Here is a 20,363-nt window from a genome sequence, read left to right as displayed (position 1 = left end):
TCTTAAAATGTTCTATAGGAAAACATTTTTTTCATAATGATTATAAGATAGAATATTTAGAGTTTCTCATTTCTGAAAAAGAGCCCTTCTAATAGCCAAGTTTAACTTCAGAAAAACCTCCATAACTCGAAAACCATACGGTAAACTTTGTTTAAATTTTGCATTCTTGTGTCTTTTAAGGTATATAACTGACCTATGTTGTCAATTTTATAGTTCCTTATAGTGCCCATTATGGGGCTCATACCTTAAAGTAATCAGTGGAACATATATCCGGTTTTTCGTCTTTTTTTTTTTTTAGACGTTTGAGCTTAAACTGTAATTTTGAAAAATAAATAGAATACTTTCATATTCATATGAAAGTCAAAGAGAGTGAAGTAGTAATGTTTAAAGTGTCCTACTTTCATTCACTCTGCATATCTGACATACAGAGGGGTGAAAACAACTTATTAACCCTCATAAAATATTAATATTGTACCTCATCTGTATGTCTGCAATTCTTTCTTCTATAGACTTCTTCTCCTTTGTCCTGGTGTGGATAGCTGACTCCAATCTTTTAACCTCCATCTAAAATTCAAACACAAAAAGTTTCCAAACATATTCTCTTAGTAAGTTCTATCTAGGATTTACACAATGCTTTAAAATTCTTTTTTAAATCAATAATAAATTCAAGATCCTCTATTAAGATACTGTATGTGTATTTAAATTCGCGGAAGCAAATTTTCGCGGAAAGGTCCATTTTTGGGGTGTATACAAATATTCGCGCTATTTTGAATTCGCGGAGGGGACTGCCGAAAATCATAAATTCGCGTACACCCATCAGGTTAAAAAATAAGGGATATTACTCTAACACGATAAGGCTGTTGTTTTTGCAAGCAGCCTTCTTTCATTTTACATACTTTTTATTGTAATCATTGAGGGACTTCACAGTTATTTTCAACACCTGGTGTCAAACAATACGCTGTTGTACAGAACAAAGACATTCAATTTGTCTAGTGGAAAGATTATGGCAAACAAAAGAATGCCCGTTAACGTGCGTGATTGTTTTAAACAGCACTGAATGAGACCATAATCTTTTCACCAATTTTGATAAAATGTGGACTGAGTAATTGTGTTTTGTTTTCAATGTTTTCATCAGGGAGAATAGTTAATGTTTGAGTTATTTGTATTGTATGTTTAGAAAACAAAATATAATCTGATCAGATGTCAAGAAGTTTATGACTCAGACCATGAAATAAATAACGTGATGCAATGGTATTTTTTAAACATGTATATACTTATTCAAGAATCCGATAATCATATCAGTTAATACAATTCACTAGCAAACTGATTTATATACAGAGCTGAATGTTACATGTACAGTTTAAACAACTAAAATCACTCTTTGAAAGCGCCGCGGATACCAGACTTATGGCAGCCGTGAACACACTGATATACATTGTTCTTTAGATGCGCGAAAATATGACTATTAAGAAATTATTGGTGTAGAAATATTCGCGCTGAACATGAATTCGCGGATCGTATGTCACCGCGAAGATCGCGAAAATTTGAAGCCCGCGAATATTTCTACGCATACAGTAATTGGTACTCATTCCAGGCCCTTTCCTAGCCATTTTGGGAAAAAGTACCTTGCCAAGTTTGAGAAATTTTGCCTTGTTATATTGCTAAATTTTGAAAAATATTTGGTACCTTTTGAAACTTCATCCTCTTTTAGTATTCTGAATTGTACAAAAATGTTTATTCCAACCAATGCAAATATCATTCACAGCAAAATACCATACTGGAACAAACTCCAGCAAATTTGTCAGTTTTGATACTGAGAATTTCAGTCTGATAGGGATTTTTTTTAAGATTGGGAAAAATAGGCATATTTACCATTGGAAATGTGACCCATGCTAACACTGGGAAAAGGCATGCATTCTCAACAAGAATGGAAAGATAATCTCCTTAAAAGTTCAATATTGTGCTCTATCCTAGGAAAATAGCACCAAAATACAGGACGATATGACAAGTTTTTACCTCATCAAATGATATACAAAGAACATTGATTGTGTATTTTACATAATGAACATTGCTAGATTATTCATTTATTTGTCTTCATATAAAAAACAACCTTTTATTTATTTGTTTGTAAACAACATTCTGAAAGCCAATGTACAGAACAGAGTCTAACACAGTCCAAAAGAGGCTAATGTCAATCAATTTTTCAAGATTGTCTTTGGCATTTAAACGCAAGTGAATATTTACAAATCTATAACTTGTTCAAAAAGCCAGAAATTAACTTCTATTCACGTATAGTATAATACACGCAAGCATTTCACATGTGTTTAACCAATTGTTCTTATCAGGTTTAAAACTTCTATAAACATTTAGTATAGTACATACTTGTGCATTTCTGGTGAGTTTTTTCTGTTCATTGAGAGCATTTCTAGCTTTATGATGAGCTGGCTGCAGTTGTTTCACCTCTTCTCCAGATTCATTTAATCGAGCTGTAAGTTCTTGCATCTGCTGATTCATTTTGTCGAGGCTACTCTGTGTAATATTAACAATAATTATTTAAACCCGCTAACTGATAGCAACAAATTGACAGACCAACACAAACAGTATATAGCCAAAGCCAGTCTGCACATCAAAATGGTTGGGCACCATCAAATCCGAACAACCATCAAACCTGACGGCCCCTTAAACACTTTAGTTAGTTGTTATATTTGTTCAGTGGTTGTAACCATTGTTGATCAATCATTCGCTTTTTTATAGACAAAAAGTGTGTGTTTCTTCTATTATCAATTAATTAAATTGGTTTTAACTGTCTGAAATATTAATAGTTTTATATCTATTACAAGAACAGAAAGTGTACAGTGTGGAAAACTTGACCTCTTTCTCTAACTATAATCATTTGCAGCAGAGTAAACAATAGAACACTCAAAATTTTATCATAGGCTGCTGGAATATTGTAAATTGTTCAAAATACAAATTTTTACAGACCTCAAATACAAGTGTCAACAAAACCAGAAATTAACAAAAAAGTTCTTCAGAAGAGCCTAGCTTTACTGTATATCTAGCTTTAAAATTGTGTAATCTGTATGGAAAATTGTTCAAAAAGTGTCCAGTTGATGGTCCCTGACAGTGTTAGTATCTGGACACAGATATTCCTCTTCTAAACTGTTCAAATTTTACAAGAGGACACAGACCATAAATCAAGCATGATAGAGGTTTAAGAGACTTATAGGTGCAAGTCTTATTGGTTAAAGCTCATCAATAAATATGATCAGGAATAGTGACAGGAATATGCCACATGCAGCTCTTATGTCTAGTCTCATCCTTATGTGCCATGTTTATAATGATTCCCCTTAAAAACTAACATACAGTTCTAAATTTCTAATAAGTAAAAGTGCCATTACTAATTTCCAATGGAAAATACAAAATTACCTTAGCTTCATCTGCCTTTGCTTTAAACCTTGGTAATCTTGCTTCCTCATGCCTGTATTCTTTTTCAACTGGTGTAATACCCTTTTAAAGAGGAAAATAATATGTTATTTATGAGTGTAGGAAAAAAGCCCTCTCATCAGAAAATTAAAAGGCAGACAAAAGCCCTTCCGTGAAAATGACTGTTTGGACAAAAGCCAAATATAAGTCATCTTACTTAATACATTTCCTTTAATACTTCTCAAATTATTCTCAAGACAAGCATTATTAAATATTATTAACCCTTTCCCCCATGAGCATATTGTGAAAAATGGCCATTTTCACTGAAAAGCCTCCTCTCACAAGTTCAAACTGCTATGAAACTATGAAAAATGCTACAATACTAATCAAACTTGGCACAAATGTTGACTGGACCATTGCCTTTGTAACGACATGCTCAGTCTTAAATTTCCTGTTACCATGGCAACGAGGGGACATCTCAAAATTGCCAAAAATCACTTTTTTGCCTCGATTTTTTCCATCAAAATTTATTTCAAAGTGCTGCAACTTCTCAAGGGATTGAGATAGAGTCAAAGGCTTTTCAGCGTTGGTTACACGTTATCTTATGATCGACCTGGGGTCATTTAAAGCCTCTCACAAGTCCAAAATTTTCTTGGCGATGAGGGGGACTCCGCCCCCCCTTCAAACCCCCCAAACAGAAGGGGGCACATCCCCCTTCTGGCAACCCCCTGATGTAATATTTGGATGGGGGATGGCGCCGAAAAAATGGTCAATTTTTTTAACAACATTTCTCAAACGAAAAACAGTGTTTGGGGCCTAAATAGGGCATTTTTTCACTGTTTGAGGCCTCAAAAAGGGGGGGGGGTCAAAAAGCCGTCGAAACACGCTTAATATAAGGGAAAAGGTTAACAAAAAATGATGAAAAAACCTTGGAACCACCCAAAATCTAGTTTTTCCATGTTAACATTTGGTCTTTTACCTAATTTTGGTGAAAAATCATTGTTTTGTAACATTTATAATTTTTTTAGTTAACCCTTTCCCCCATGAGCATATTGTGAAAAATGGCCATTTTCACTGAAAAGCCTCCTCTCACAAGTTCAAACTGCTATGAAACTATGAAAAATGCTACAATACTAATCAAACTTGGCACAAATGTTGACTGGACCATTGCCTTTGTAACGACATGCTCAGTCTTAAATTTCCTGTTACCATGGCAACGAGGGGACATCTCAAAATTGCCAAAAATCACTTTTTTGCCTCGATTTTTTCCATCAAAATTTATTTCAAAGTGCTGCAACTTCTCAATGAGATAGAGTCAAAGGCTTTTCAGCGTTTGTTACACGTTATGTTATGATCGACCTGGGGTCATTTAAAGCCTCTCACAAGTCCAAAATTTTCTTGGCGATGTGGGGGACTACCGCCCCCCTTCAAACCCCCAAACAGAAGGGGGCACATCCCCCTTCTGGCAACCCCCTGATGTAATATTTGGATGGGGGATGGCGCCGAAAAAATGGTCAATTTTTTTAACAACATTTCTCAAACGAAAAAACAGTGTTTGGGGCCTAAATAGGGCATTTTTTCACTGTTTGAGGCCTCAAAAAGGGGGGGGGGGCAAAAAGCCGTCGAAACACGCTTATATAAGGGAAAAAGGTTAACAAAAAATGATGAAAAACCTTGGAACCACCCAAAATCTAGTTTTTCCATGTTAACATTTGGTCTTTTACCTAATTTTGGTGAAAAATCATTGTTTTGTAACATTTATAATTTTTTTAGTTAACCCTTTCCCCCATGAGCATATTGTGAAAAATGGCCATTTTCACTGAAAAGCCTCCTCTCACAAGTTCAAACTGCTATGAAACTATGAAAAATGCTACAATACTAATCAAACTTGGCACAAATGTTGACTGGACCATTGCCTTTGTAACGACATGCTCAGTCTTAAATTTCCTGTTACCATGGCAACGAGGGGACATCTCAAAATTGCCAAAAATCACTTTTTTGCCTCGATTTTTTCCATCAAAATTTATTTCAAAGTGCTGCAACTTCTCAAGGATTGAGATAGAGTCAAAGGCTTTTCAGCGTTGGTTACACGTTATCTTATGATCGACCTGGGGTCATTTAAAGCCTCTCACAAGTCCAAAATTTTCTTGGCGATGAGGGGGACTCCGCCCCCCTTCAAACCCCCCAAACAGAAGGGGGCACATCCCCTTCTGGCAACCCCCTGATGTAATATTTGGATGGGGGATGGCGCCGAAAAAATGGTCAATTTTTTTAACAACATTTCTCAAACGAAAAACAGTGTTTGGGGCCTAAATAGGGCATTTTTTCACTGTTTGAGGCCTCAAAAAGGGGGGGGGGCAAAAAGCCGTCGAAACACGCTTATATAAGGGAAAAGGTTAACAAAAAATGATGAAAAACCTTGGAACCACCCAAAATCTAGTTTTTCCATGTTAACATTTGGTCTTTTACCTAATTTTGGTGAAAAATCATTGTTTTGTAACATTTATAATTTTTTTAGTTAACCCTTTCCCCCATGAGCATATTGTGAAAAATGGCCATTTTCACTGAAAAGCCTCCTCTCACAAGTTCAAACTGCTATGAAACTATGAAAAATGCTACAATACTAATCAAACTTGGCACAAATGTTGACTGGACCATTGCCTTTGTAACGACATGCTCAGTCTTAAATTTCCTGTTACCATGGCAACGAGGGGACATCTCAAAATTGCCAAAAATCACTTTTTTGCCTCGATTTTTTCCATCAAAATTTATTTCAAAGTGCTGCAACTTCTCAAGGGATTGAGATAGAGTCAAAGGCTTTTCAGCGTTGGTTACACGTTATCTTATGATCGACCTGGGGTCATTTAAAGCCTCTCACAAGTCCAAAATTTTCTTGGCGATGAGGGGGACTCCGCCCCCCTTCAAACCCCCCAAACAGAAGGGGGCACATCCCCTTCTGGCAACCCCCTGATGTAATATTTGGATGGGGGATGGCGCCGAAAAAATGGTCAATTTTTTTAACAACATTTCTCAAACGAAAAACAGTGTTTGGGGCCTAAATAGGGCATTTTTTCACTGTTTGAGGCCTCAAAAAGGGGGGGGGGGCAAAAAGCCGTCGAAACACGCTTATATAAGGGAAAAGGTTAAGGGTGATAATACAACTAGAACTCCGCGAGTCGGATGTGTCGCCTTGTGAACAATGTAGTTTAGGGGAAATGGCCAGGACAAAAATGAAATATGAAAAATAACAAAGGGCAATAACTAAAAAAATAATACGTGCAGAGCAGCAGTTTCTGTACATTGCACTTCTTATCAAATTCTATGATGTTTCAAGTCCATAGCTTTCATACTTGAGGAGAAATGACCAGGACAAAAATAAAGTAAGAAAATCAACAAAGGGCAATAACTCAAAAATAAGAAATGCAGAGTATCAGTTCTTATGCACTGCACTTCTTTTTAATGAGATCTATCATCCTATGAAGTTTCAAGTCCATAACTTTTATACTTTCGGAGAAATGGCCTGGACAAAAATTAAGTATGAAAATTAACAAAGGGCCATAACTCAAAAATTAAGAAATGCAGAGTACAGATTCTTGTGCACTGCACTTCTTAATAATGAGATCTATCATCCTATGAAGTTTCAAGTCCATAGCTTTTATACTTAAGGAGAAATGGCCCGGACAAATTTAAAGTATGAAAATAAACAAAGGGCAATAACTCAAAAAATAAAAAATGCAGAGTACCAGTTCTTGTGCACTGCACTTCTTCTTAATGAGACATATCATCCTATGAAGTTTCAAGTCCATGGCTTTTATACATTAGGAGAAATGGCCCGGACAAAAATAAAGTATGAAAATAAACAAAGGGCAATAACTCAAAAATTAGGAAGTGCAGAGTACTGGTTCTTGTGCACTGCATTTCTTCTTAATGAGATCTATCATCCTATGAAGTTTCAAGTCCATAGCTTTTTTAGTTGAAGAGAAATGGCCCGGACAAAATTAAAGTATAAAAATTAACAAAGGGCAATAACTCCAAAAATAAGAACTGCAGAGTACCGGTCCTTGTGCACTGCACTTCGGGTTATTGAAAGAAGCATGCATACCAAGTTTGAAGTCAATCAGACTTATAGTGACTGAGTTATGCTCCGGACAAGCTTTAGGGGACGCCGACAACGACACAGACGCCGCCGCCGCCGACACCGCCGACAAAAGTAACCCCTATATGTCACCTTTTCAAGGCGACACAAAAACTAAGTCATGTAGAGTAATGGTTCTTCAACACTGCACCTCCTCTCACTAGTCTTTATAAATGTTTGAAGATTCATTGAAATATTATTCACAGTTTAGAAGCTATACCAGAACAACAGTATTCACGTAAGGGAGATAATTTATAAAAAGAAGCAGGGTAGAGAGTTATGGTTCTTTGCCATTGCAGTTCCTCTCATATCTTTGTTATCACCATGCAAAGTTTTTTGTAAAACCATTAAATTCAATAGAAGAAAACATAATTAGTATGTTTACCTTTTCTTTTTCTATAACAAATGACCAGGCCATTTCCTCCCTCAACTTTTTAGTCTTAACCTCCAATTCTTTGATAGCCGTCAGTGATTTGTATCTCTGTTCACATTCCAGTACTTCTTTCTCAAGCTTTGGCAATGTCTGAACATATGAAATACACATATAATTCATAAATGTTCTGGTTTTTTTTTATGTTTAGGTTTTATGTTGAATCAATACTGTATAGGTAATGTGGTGACTTTCCAGCTTTATTGGTGGAGGAAGACCTAAGGTGCCTCTTTCTTCCTGCATTATTTCAGGGACAAATATGCACCTTAGTAGAATCACTGACTTTCCATTAGCTTGCTGGATAGCTTCCTCACATGAAAGAATCCAAGCCTCTTGTGGGATTTGAACCCACAACAGTGAAGGGAATCAATTGTCAAACAACATTTTATTATCAGAACTTTCCATAAGTGTACATTTCTGTCAAACATACATGTATTTTCTAGTTTTCAGTGAGCATTTATCTGTTATTATCAGTAACAGATTTAAGGTATGTAACCTGGAAAGTGACAAAGTATAATAAAGTTAGTATCAGTCACTCTGTTGTTTTATTTTTGCTGATATTTTCCATAATAAATATTCTATCATGAACCTTGTATTGCAATAAGCATCATATCAGAAATTGAAGATATCATTTCAGCCTTAATATAAATTTCCGTAGGAATATTGAAAGTAAAGAAGAAAAAAAAATTACCACCAAAACACAAAATGTAGTCAAGTAGTGTCAGCATAAATAACATACTGAATTTAGCAATAAAGAATCTTACTTCCATTTTTTTAGCAATAATCTCTTTAGTTAATTCTTTACGATCGGAGGCAGTATTATAGTCCTCCTTTATCTGCTCTAGTTGTGTTGCCTTCAGAAAAAACTGAAAAAACAAGCAATTATCATAGTATTGCAAGCAATCCATAAGTCCCCTACCGGTAAGAGCCCAAGCAACATTCTGAAGGGCCATTGGCCATTCACTTATGTTCCTATTTTAAGTAAATTTGTTAAAAAAGTTATTTAAAAGTAATCACAGGAAACAGTTTTTATGTACAGACAGACAGACTGAAGGACACTCTAAAGTTATTTTTTAAACATCCCTGTTATCAAAATATAACATTTTTAAAATCCTATCATGATTGAAGAAGTTGGAGTAAAAATTACCAATTTCTCAAAAAAAAAGTCTAAGTTCAAAAGGGGCATAATTCTGGAAATAGTCTTGCTAGAGCATTGAACACTCACAAATGTTGAGTGATAATAAGAAACATTTATATGAAGTTTGAAGTAGATACATTCAAAAAAAGAAGTTATTAAAAAAAAACAAGGTTTTTTTTCCTGAAAATTTTAAGTTCAAGGGAGATAATTCTGATAAATTTTGTGCTAGAGTTGTAAACCTTGTCACATATGATGTGGTTGATGACAAGCAACTTATATTTAAAGTTTGAAGAAAATACCTTTAGAAATAAAGAACTTATAGTGAAAAAACTTAAAAACTAGAATCCGAAATCTTGAAATTCAGTCTATTTGTTACCATAGCAACCAGAATTTTCAACATAGGAAGATAAGAAAAGGATGTGCATAATTTCCATACTGCCATCTACCCATATGTCAAGTTTCATAAACATATTTTCAGTACTTTTTGTGTTATCACTGGATCCAGGTTATGTGTAAAATTTGCCATATTTTCAGTCTATTTGTTGCCATAGCAACCAGAATTTTCAACATAGGAAGAAAAGAAAAAAATGTGCATAATCTCCATACTGCCATCTATCCATATATCAAGTTTCATAAAAATATTTTCAGTACTTTTTGCGTTATCGCGGGATCCAGGTTATGTGTAAAATTTGCCATATTTTCAGTCTATTTGTTGCCATAGCAACCAGAATTTTCAACATAGGAAGAAAAGAAAAAGACGTGCATAATCTCCATACTGCCATCTATCCATATATCAAGTTTCATAAAAATATTTTCAGTACTTTTTGCGTTATCGCGGGATCCAGTTTTGTGGACGGACGGACTGACGGACGGACAGACGGACAGACAGACAGACAGACGGACGGAGGGTAAACCTAAAGTCCCCTCCGGTAAACCGGTAGGGGACTAATAAACAAAAAATTATCATCAGCGCTTCACATTATGTCTGAGAAACGCTACAAATAGGAAAGATGTGCAATCACGAAAATACATTGTAAGTGTATCCTTTACTATTTTTCCAAATATTATTGTAAGTTACCCAAAATGTTGTAAAGGTAAATGTTTTGGCTTTAATCACTTTCACAGTATATAAAGGTTGTATATAAAAGCATTCATTTTGTAGAATATGGTTCTAAATCAAAATTATCTTTGGTTAAAACATTTTTTTTTTACTCAAGATATATACATGTACATAATTTATCCATTCAAATGGAAAGGATTTGGACCAAGAGCTGTGTTAGCTCATGGTAGTCCTCTTATTAAAATACATGTTGAGTGTAAATAATCTTTTCATAGGCTTTTAGATAAATATACACATACATGGTTTCTAAACTGAATTTATTTCATATGCTTAGCTGCTTAACTTTGATTCACAAGCACCTCAAGAAATGCTAAGTCATACCTTATATTTATCTTGAGGACTTTTACTATTGAGGAAGTTTCTGGATGTATCCTGATTTAACACTGCCACTGGATTATCTACTTGTATGTTAAACTGATCCAGTATCCTGGACAGATCATCCTTCTTCGTTGATATCACTTTACCTACAATTATTAAAATTTTTTTATTTTGGTTGGGTTTAACATCACACAAACACAGTAAAGATCATATGATGATTTTCCAGCTTTATTGGTAGAGGAAGACCTCAGGTGCTAGTCCATGCATTATTTTAGGCATGAACTGGTACCTGAGTAGAACCGCAGACGTTTGTTTCATAAGCTAACTGAATAGCTTCCTCACATGAAAGAATTCAAAGTCCCTGGCGAGATTTGAACCCACAGCACTGAGAGGCAAGTAGTTAGAAGTCAACAAACTTAACCACTCAGCCTTAGACGCTCCTTGCAATTTTCTTTACATAAAAATATAATTCAGTAAGAAAAACAAAATTACAGTCAACTCCACTTGTAACGAACTGGCTTATAATGAATTATCGTTAATAGCGAACTAAATCTGACATCCCCGACAGATTCCTTCTTTATTTCATATTAAATAACATCGCTTAATATGTACTCGCTTATAATGAATTTTTGCCTATAACGAACCATTTCTTCAAGTCCCAAATGACGGAAAACATGTAAATTTCCTCGGTTATAACAAACTGTTATAATTGAAATATCGTGACGCGCTCGACTAGGATCAGTACATGAATAACGCTGTCTGATAATTATACAATCGAATGAATGCACAGATAAATTATAGCTTCAGGGAATAAAGATCTTTATAAAATGTTCTCACAACATTATTTCCTACTTGTTACGGAGAAAATGTATTTAGCACCCTCAGTTGATTGCTGCAAATACCCGATAATTACCAAATAACAAACTGTTTTGTTTGCAATATTAACCAAACGATAATAAACAAAAAGCAAAAGAATACTTTATAGACAAGTACAACATGTATAAATACATGTACCATGTACATAATATATTGTTCAATAAAATGCCCCGCATTAAATAACTGCTGCAGTATAATACCGGTTACACAGGTAACCAGTGAAAAGTATGACTTTTTTACGGCAAATTTCCCCATCCAAACAAGTCAGCAAGTTGTTGCTACTGTAACTTCGCTTTTTAGCAAACTTTGGATGTAATTAACGATATTTTAATGTCCCATTGAGTTCATTATAACCGGAGTCGACTGTGTATATATATATATATATATATATATATATATACTAGAGATATGGATCTATGTCAGTGACCAACAATTATGCCCAAAAGTTGTGTGTGAAGATTCACATGAATATTCTCTGGTTTGGGTGATAAACTTGAAAAATATTATCCATGAATTTGCAAAAGATATTATGATGATTTTTCTAAAGATATTATCAACATATTACCATTCTCGGAAGCAAGTTTATATTGGGTGCTCCCATCAGCATTGAACTTTCTATGAACACTGATGGTGTTTCCATACAAATCAGGACGGAAAGCATCCACTCCTCTATTACGCAACCTGATCTCCACCTCGGCAACTCTGAAAAGATGATATATGATTCATACTGTAGACTATAAATTTATCAAAAGCTTGGACTTGTTTTTTTAAACATATTTCGTCACCTTTTTTCTGTTATGATTAAAAGTAACACAAATACTGTAAAAGGTTATATGACGACTTTCCTACTGTACTGGTGAAGGGAGGCGACAGGTACCACTCTGTGCATTATTTCAGTCATTCAAACAATCTTGTTTCTTTAGATGTTACTCGTTCAAAACAGATGTTACCTTTCTCAGCATTTAAATTACGTGAAAGAAATATTAATCAATATCAACATACAGATTAAACCATTTCCCTGATTATATCCCTTATTTTAAAACAATCAGTCACGCACTTGTTTCAACTTTGATAAAAAATATGACACTCACTGTTTTCCATCTTTTACAAAACTTTTCAGTTTTGAGCCTCTGTTTGTAACAGCAGCCTTGCCACCAAGTCCAACAACCAGGGCAGTGATGACAGCACTTTTACCACCTGATATATAAGTACATAGAATAAATATAGCCATGAACTTGTCATGAAAATTAAAAATGAAATTAATTGTTGTTTTTTGTATTGTACATTTGTGTCAAGAGCAAGTGGCCTATATCCTGAATAAATGAGTTGAGTTGACAAATCTTTATCGCCTCAATAATAAATAACAAACAAGAGAAATAAATAATCAACTTTCAACCTATACAAGCAACTTGGAGTTAAAAAATGCAAAAGCACATTATAATACAGGTTCATACAGTCATTTTCATTCGCTTTCTACTCTTATTGCATTTAAATTAACATTTTAGAAGAAGATTATATTACAGACTGGCCTGGATCTGACATAGGCTAACCAATATGGTTCCTACAAGAAGGTTAAAGGGTAAGGGTTAAAATTCTTTTACTTACTTCCATTATTTCCAACAATAAAATTGATGTTTGGCCCGAATGGAATATCTAGTCGATTATGACACATGAAATTCTTCAGTGAGATTTTTTCAATAATTCCAACCTCTGCCTCTTTCTACAAAATATAAAGGTGCCAAATAAATCTTAATTTAACAACACTATGTTACATTTATATAAATGGAATGAATTTAAATCTTGTTTCATAAATGAATATAGATAAAAATGCAGTGATGTTTTAATATCTGCATTATACAAGCACAATATTAAGCAATAACAAGTCGCTCACCTGTATATAGGCCCCCGAAGCGGGGCCAGTTTAAACCCCAGGGCTTTTATTTGAACAAACTTGGAATTAAGACACCCATTAGAAGATGTTTCATGATGTTAAGTTTTTGCTATACACATATAAGGAAAAACAATCACCTTCTCCCCCCCCCCCCCACCGGCAGAGTTAATTTTAACCCAAGGGCTTTTATTTGAACAAACTTGGTAGACACCCTGGGTCCCATAAGAAGATGTTTCATGCTAAACATCTAAGCTCTAGCTCATTCATTGGGTTTTTTAAAAGAAGATTTTTTAAGTATTTACTATACACATATAGTTAAAAACAATGACACCCCTGGGGCGGGGCCAGTTTTGACCCAAGGGCTTTTATTTGAACAAACTTTGTAGACACTTATTAGAAGATGTTTCATGCTTAATATCTAAACTCTAGCTATTTGGGTTTTTTCAAAGAAGATTTTTTAAGTTTTTGCTATACACATAAAAGGAAATCAATGACCCCCGGGGCGGGGCCAATTTTGACCCCAGGGCTTTAATTTGAACAAACTTTGTAGACACTCACTAGAAGATGTTTCATACTTAATATCTAAACTCTAGCTATTTGGGATTTTTTCAAAGAAGGTTTTTTAAGTTTTTGCTATTCACATATAAGGAAAATCAATGACCCCCCCTGGAATTTTGACCCCAGGGCTTTTATTTGAACAAACTTAGTAGACACCCATTAGAACATGTTTAATGCTAAATATCTTAGCTCTAGCTCTTTGAGTTCTTTAAAAGAAGATTTTTTAAGTTTTTACTATATGCATATAGGGAAAATCAATGACCCCCCTGGTGCTGGGCCAATTTTGACCCCAGGGCTTTTATTTGAACAAACTTGGTGGACACTCACAAGAACATGTTTCATGCTAAATATCTTAGCTCTAGCTCTTTGAGTTCTTTAAAAGAAGATTTTTTAAGTTTTTACTATATGCATTTAGGGAAAATCAATGTTCCCCCTAGTGCTGGGCCAATTTTGACCCCAGGGCTTTTATTTGAACAAACTTGGTAGACACTCACTAGATGTTTCATGCTAAATATCTTAGCTCTAGCTCTTTGGGTTCTTTAAAAGAAGATTTTTTAAGTTTTTACTTTATGCATATAGGGAAAATCAATGACCCCCTGGGGCGGGGCCAATTTTGACCCCAGGGCTTTTATTTGAACAAACTTGGTAGACACTCATTAGAAGATGTTTCATGCCAAATATCTAAGCTCTAGCTCTTTGGGTTCTTTAAAAGAAGATTTTTTAAGTTTTTACTATATGCATATAGGGAAAATCAATGACCCCCTGGGGCGGGGCCAATTTTGACCCCAGGGCTTTTATTTGAACAAACTTGGTAGACACTCATTAGAAGATGTTTCATGCCAAATATCTAAGCTCTAGCTCTTTGGGTTCTTTAAAAGAAGATATTTATAGTTTTTTCTTTCGGTTGCCATGGCAACCAGAGTTCTGCATGGAATTAAATTCTTTGAACAATTTTTAAAGGTGACCACCAAAGGAACATTCCTGTGAAGTTTGGATGAAATTGGCTTAGTGGTTTATGAGGAGATGTCATTTGAAGCAAAAGTTTACGGACGGACGCCGGACGAAAAGCGATCACAAAAGCTCACCCTGTCACTTTGTGACAGGTGAGCTAAAAACAACGTAGTTTATCATTACTCAGCATACACAATTTATGACTTCTTTTTTCAATTGTATGATTTTTTAATTTTCTGAAGAAGGAATTTCTATTAAAAGGCGGGTAAATTATATACAATGAACCAATTTAAAAGAGAAATGAAACTTTTGACTATACTTGGCAATAAAATAACACTTCTACAAATTAATTCTATAAAGCATGTTTGATTTTCCTCTACATCAGGCATATTTATCAAGCCAATTAAAACTGAAATATCTGGCCTCCTGTCTAATAATATGCTTACAGATGACTTGTATTCAACACACTGTCTTATATTTGTCTGAAATTAAATTACATTCCACATAGCATCAAAAACAAGCCCATACTTAATTGTTTTTGAAAAACATGACTTTATTTAAGCGTACTATACTCAAAACTTTAAAGACAGGTATACATTATACAAATTGCATCTGCCATAACAGAACCTAATGTATCAAAAATACGTACAGGGTCTGAGGGACAGTCAGGTCTTTGTGACATATCCATGAGCTCCTCGTCATCTTCAGGGTCTGATTCCTGCCTGGCAACTTTAGCCACAGGTGGCTGACTATCATTGTCAGTGGTTTGTCTGTTCTTTCTCTTCATCCTGCTGAGCTATCCTGTAATAAATTTGTAATTAATTTTAATGAAATTGATTCTAACATTATATACAGAAATACATTTACCAGACAACTTAACTTATCTCAATCATTACAAACACATGCACTTCATTTTGGGTAAATAAAACTTGAATGAATAGTGGATTTGTAAGTTATACCATTTCTCCTAAAATCTTCATTTTTTAACAAGGTGAAAACAATGAAATAACAAGAGCGATCAGTGATCACATGTGTCGCCTCATGATGGACAATTTCATGTTGGGACAGACAGTGCACAACTAGACTTGGTACAGATCATTCCTGTAAAGTTTGGATAAAATTGCACCAGTAGCTTATGAGGAGTAGTCTGGACAATCTTTTGTGTATCTGGCAACACACAGAAAAAAACACCTTTTTATCAAAGGACCATAACTCGGCCAAAAATCATTCAACCAGAAAACCTGTGCAATAAGCGCAAGGACTTGAGCTACAGATCAATCCTGTAAAGTTTCATTGAAATTGCATAAGTGGTATAAGAAAAGTAGTCTGGATAAACTTTAAAAATAAAAATTATTAAAGGGCCATAACTCTGACAAATATCATTGAACCGGAAAATGCTGACAATATGCACAACTAGACTTGGTACTGATCATTCCTGTAAAGTTTGAATGAAATTTCACCAGTAGTTTATGAGGAGTAGTCTGGACAAGTTTTTGTGTATATGGCAACACACAGAAAAAAACACCTTTTTATCAAAGGGCCATAACTCGGCCAAAAATCATTCAACCGGAAAACCCGTGCAATATGCGCAAGGACTTGAGCTACAGATCAATCCTGTAAAGTTTCATTGAAATTGCATTAGTGGTATAAGAGAAGTAGTCCGGACAAACTTTAAAAATAAAAATTATTAAAGGGCCATAACTCTGACAAAAATCATTAAACCGGAAATGCTGACAATATGCACAACTATACTTGGTACTGATCATTCCTGTAAAGTTTGGATGAAATTGCACCAGTAATTTATGAGGAGTAGTCCGGACAAGTTTTGTGACGGACAGACAGACGACGGAAAAGTGATCCCTATATGTCGAAAATGAAAATTGTAGTGAGACAGAAGTTCAGCAGAAGGGAGCTGTGACATAATGGTTCAGGTGTCTGCCTCTCAATCCAACAACCATGGGTGGAGTCCTACTGCAGTGAACTTGACCATGTTTTTGTTTATGTACTCTCAGCAGGCACAGCATTTCAGTAACCCAAACATGTGCTAATTTGCATATTTGGAGCCTTCTATCAACAAGAAAGATTGACCTAAATCTTATTGGCTAAACTGATCATTTGCAATGGGTAGTTTTGACAAAATGTGGAAGTGCATAAAAAAATTAAGCATGGACAGGCACAAAAATTAGATTGGGTACAAAGGCTCTAATGTCTGTCATTGTAAGGGAGGATATACATATATATTTATGAATGTCCAACATTCACATTTCTAAAAAGGAAGTGGCTAGCCTTACAAGCCCATAATGCTATAGGGCTGTCATTGTATATCGCGATATTGATATATCATCAATATTTATCATCTGATACAATATCAATATACACACTTTCAAATATCGATACAAGCTAAAATTTTGTTATTTCTGTTAGTAAATATATACCTCTCAATGTTGCCTAATAAGAGAAGTCACTTTTTTTTCAGTTTTCAAGGCTAAATTGAACTTTAAACTCTGTTTTCAAATGTCAGTGACAGAAATAACAGGAAAAGAAACTTTCTGTTAGTTTGTAGTATTTGTAGTCTAATATAAGCATGCATAACACCATGATCCCAATTTATAACACACATTTAAAGGTTTTTCATTGTATCTACTGTTAAAGTCAATATATCGAAATATCGTCAATATTTGTCTCTCAATATATCAATACAAAATTGTCCATCAATGACAACTCTATAATGCTAGCCAAAAGTTCTAGCATGATTCATTTGAAAAACTGCAATCCTATTGGACAAAAAATAGTACTTTTAATGTGCTGTACGGCTACGGCTAGCCTCTACAGTGTGTATACAGGCATACTGGTGCCTCATATTTCCGTGGTACTTAACTGTTTAACACAGACAACAAAAGTTAGAAGAATTAAATTCTTTAAAATTAGGGGCCTCCGTGGTCGAGTGGTTAAGGTCGCTGACTTGAGATCACAGGTCCCTCACCGCTATGGGTTAGATCCTCACTCGGGTCGAAATCTTTCATGTGAGGAAGCCATCCAGCTGGCTTACGGAAGGTCGGTGGTTCTACCCAGGTGCCCGCTCGTGTCTGAAATAATGCCCGGAGGGACACCTAGGATTTTCCTCCACCAATAAAGCTGGAAAAAAAACGACGAAAAAATCTTGGCAGGACGCTCTAGGATGGCCAGACTTGAATGTACTGTCGCCCATATGTGCTTTCCGGCGGCGACCTTAAATAAACTAGTCTGAGTAAAGTTGTGTTCATATTATGTAATTTCCTTGGAGATATGACATATTTCCAAGGAAATTACATTTTAACAGTTTTAAAAGCAAAACCTAGCCTTGCCTTGTCTGAAAGTGGGGATTTTCTCTATGGCATTTATCAAATATCTCAATGGTTGTTTAACAAAAACAGTTGTCTTAAAAGGTATAAAGACTAAAAGTAAAATGGTGAAATAATTTACTTTACTCTTAATCAGAATAAAATAATAAGTTTTCTCAGTTGTATAGTATTCCCTGCAGGTACCGGCGTGTCCTTGCCCATTCCGTTGAAATCAGAAAATGTGTTTCTTTACACACTGAATGCCTCCAAACAACTGTTTCCACCATTTAAAAGTGAAAGTAGAAGTGTTGCTTTTTTTAATTTGGGTAGAAATTGTTGGAAATATTTTCATTGCAAATAGATTTCTGCCATTGAAAATCCAAAGCTGATCGCGTGTGTTGAAAATACTTCTTCACTTTACCCCATATTTACCAGTTAAACAGATTATTGATATTTTCTGAAAAGAAAAGGTCGTCTGCTGACACCGATGTCATATTGTGTTGAAAAAAAACTACTGAAGCCAAAAAGGGCCATCAATTTACATACCACGGTATCATAGTGCTCTCCGTTTAAGCTCCTATTCAAAACATGGCTGACTGACAGTAGATGTTTCTAATTTAAATCATCGAGTTATTCTTTGAATGACATGTGTGTTTTTAAGTTAAGATGCGAAAGTTAAACACAGTTTAATAAAAATAGCAAATACAAATTATCTATCTATCTATCTCTGAGTACTGCCAACCCCTCTCGCGAGTGTTATAGTGTTATTTGTAAAATTTACTGGAAATAATATAAGAGCAATGGTACCATAGGGGACCATCCTATGTGTTACATTTCAATTATAAAATACAATTAGAAAGGGAAACTAAAGTAAAACTCCTGGCAGGTGCATGAAGTCTGAGGCACTTGAGACTGTTTATGCCTTATACCTTGGAAATATGGGTACCACAGAAATATGAGGCCCTAGTATACACTGTGCACCTAGCCAAATTTATTCCGTCCCCAAAAGCACAAGAGGCCAGTGCATGGTTTTGTGTGTGTAGCATTGCAGGGTCCGGCATTGCATGATGCCATCACAATTAAGGTTACTTTATTGAAATAATAATTACAAAAGATTAACTTCTTTATTAGATTTACACCTATCTCTACCGTACAAGAGCAATCAAATAAACTGATACAAATTTATTGATGTGGGCCGTGGGGACGTTTTGACTAGAGGACGTTTCGACTAGATATCGTTAGACACATTACTACTTCTATCTATTATACAGACTAGTTCAAAATGTAAGCACATCTCGGTATACGAGTCATGAAATTATGAATTCAGTATACCATAGGCTTTTAGCCGTTTTCAATAGACCGAAACTAAAAAAATGGATAGAGTCATCGTACCAGTGCTCAACCAGTTTTTCACAAAATCACATAAAAACTCTTTCAGAACAAAAAGTTTGCTGGGAAACTTATTTTTGTTACAAAGCTGGACCTTTCAAACTCACAATAAGCTAAATTGTTTTAATAACACAGATTAGGATACAATTTACCACGGAGTTGTATATAGGGTATAAAACCACTATATTTTTCAGACAACCAAACCAGTGCTCGACCAGGTGGTTTTATCTCTATCAGAACTTTTATTTTTTAAAAACAGATCTGACTTTTTATTTTCAACAATTCTATTTCAAAAATATTTTGAAACATTTATGTTTCAGTGTCTATAGATGAAAATATGAGAGCAAATATGATACAAAGGAAATGCTATACATTGACAAATAAAGTGTTTATAAGAGTTTTGGAATTTACATAAACTGGGGTGTTTGAAATTACTAATTCTCATATTTCTTTTACTAAAATCACTCTGCAAACATAGTTAAGTGTGATAATTGTTGTAAAATACAAATGGTCTATGCTTTTAGTGGTGTGTTCCGATTTCTTTCCGTACAGCTGCCATATTTGTTTACATGTTCATAGCCACTGCCTTTTATGGAAAGCAGGGTTTTGATAATTTTTGAACACCTTTCCTATGGAAATCAATTGGAATCATAAGAGTAAAGGCAATTAAACAAAGTATTGTCCATATTTGCCCTAAATTACCATTATTTCAGTGTTTTAAATAGTTTTTACTGCTACTTTTATTATAGAAATGTTTTTTTGTACTGTTAAATATTGTCTGCAAAATGGCCAATCTTCTACCAAAGTTGGAGTA

The 20,363-nt window shown here is 34.8% G+C and overlaps 1 protein-coding gene and 1 long non-coding RNA gene across 3 annotated transcripts in view; one reads left to right on the top strand and one right to left on the bottom strand.

The window, feature by feature from the left end:
* The window catches only part of LOC132719720 (structural maintenance of chromosomes protein 6-like), a 57,536-nt gene that overhangs the window by 36,798 nt on the left and 375 nt on the right, over window positions 1–20,363 (bottom strand). For both annotated transcript variants that reach the window (XM_060703569.1, XM_060703570.1), the window contains exons 2-11: window positions 15,490–15,641; window positions 13,046–13,160; window positions 12,532–12,637; window positions 12,006–12,142; window positions 10,568–10,710; window positions 8,753–8,854; window positions 7,944–8,081; window positions 3,427–3,507; window positions 2,383–2,529; window positions 476–564 (exon numbers count right to left, since the gene is read on the bottom strand). In XM_060703569.1, coding sequence (XP_060559552.1) covers window positions 476–564; window positions 2,383–2,529; window positions 3,427–3,507; window positions 7,944–8,081; window positions 8,753–8,854; window positions 10,568–10,710; window positions 12,006–12,142; window positions 12,532–12,637; window positions 13,046–13,160; window positions 15,490–15,627 — 1,196 coding nt within the window. In that variant the 5' untranslated portion in view covers window positions 15,628–15,641. The remainder of the gene's footprint in view (window positions 1–475; window positions 565–2,382; window positions 2,530–3,426; window positions 3,508–7,943; window positions 8,082–8,752; window positions 8,855–10,567; window positions 10,711–12,005; window positions 12,143–12,531; window positions 12,638–13,045; window positions 13,161–15,489; window positions 15,642–20,363) is intronic.
* Window positions 4,353–5,946, top strand: LOC132719721 (uncharacterized). The gene is made up of 2 exons (XR_009624269.1): window positions 4,353–4,450; window positions 5,074–5,946. It is a non-coding gene; the product is annotated as an uncharacterized LOC132719721 (long non-coding RNA).

This window comes from Ruditapes philippinarum, unplaced genomic scaffold (genome assembly GCF_026571515.1).
Source record: "Ruditapes philippinarum isolate M1 unplaced genomic scaffold, ASM2657151v2 ctg2458_1_1_1_1, whole genome shotgun sequence".
Classification (NCBI taxonomy): domain Eukaryota; kingdom Metazoa; phylum Mollusca; class Bivalvia; order Venerida; family Veneridae; genus Ruditapes; species Ruditapes philippinarum.
Note: the sequence above shows the minus strand (reverse complement) of the source record. Positions and strands in the feature narration are given on the sequence as shown.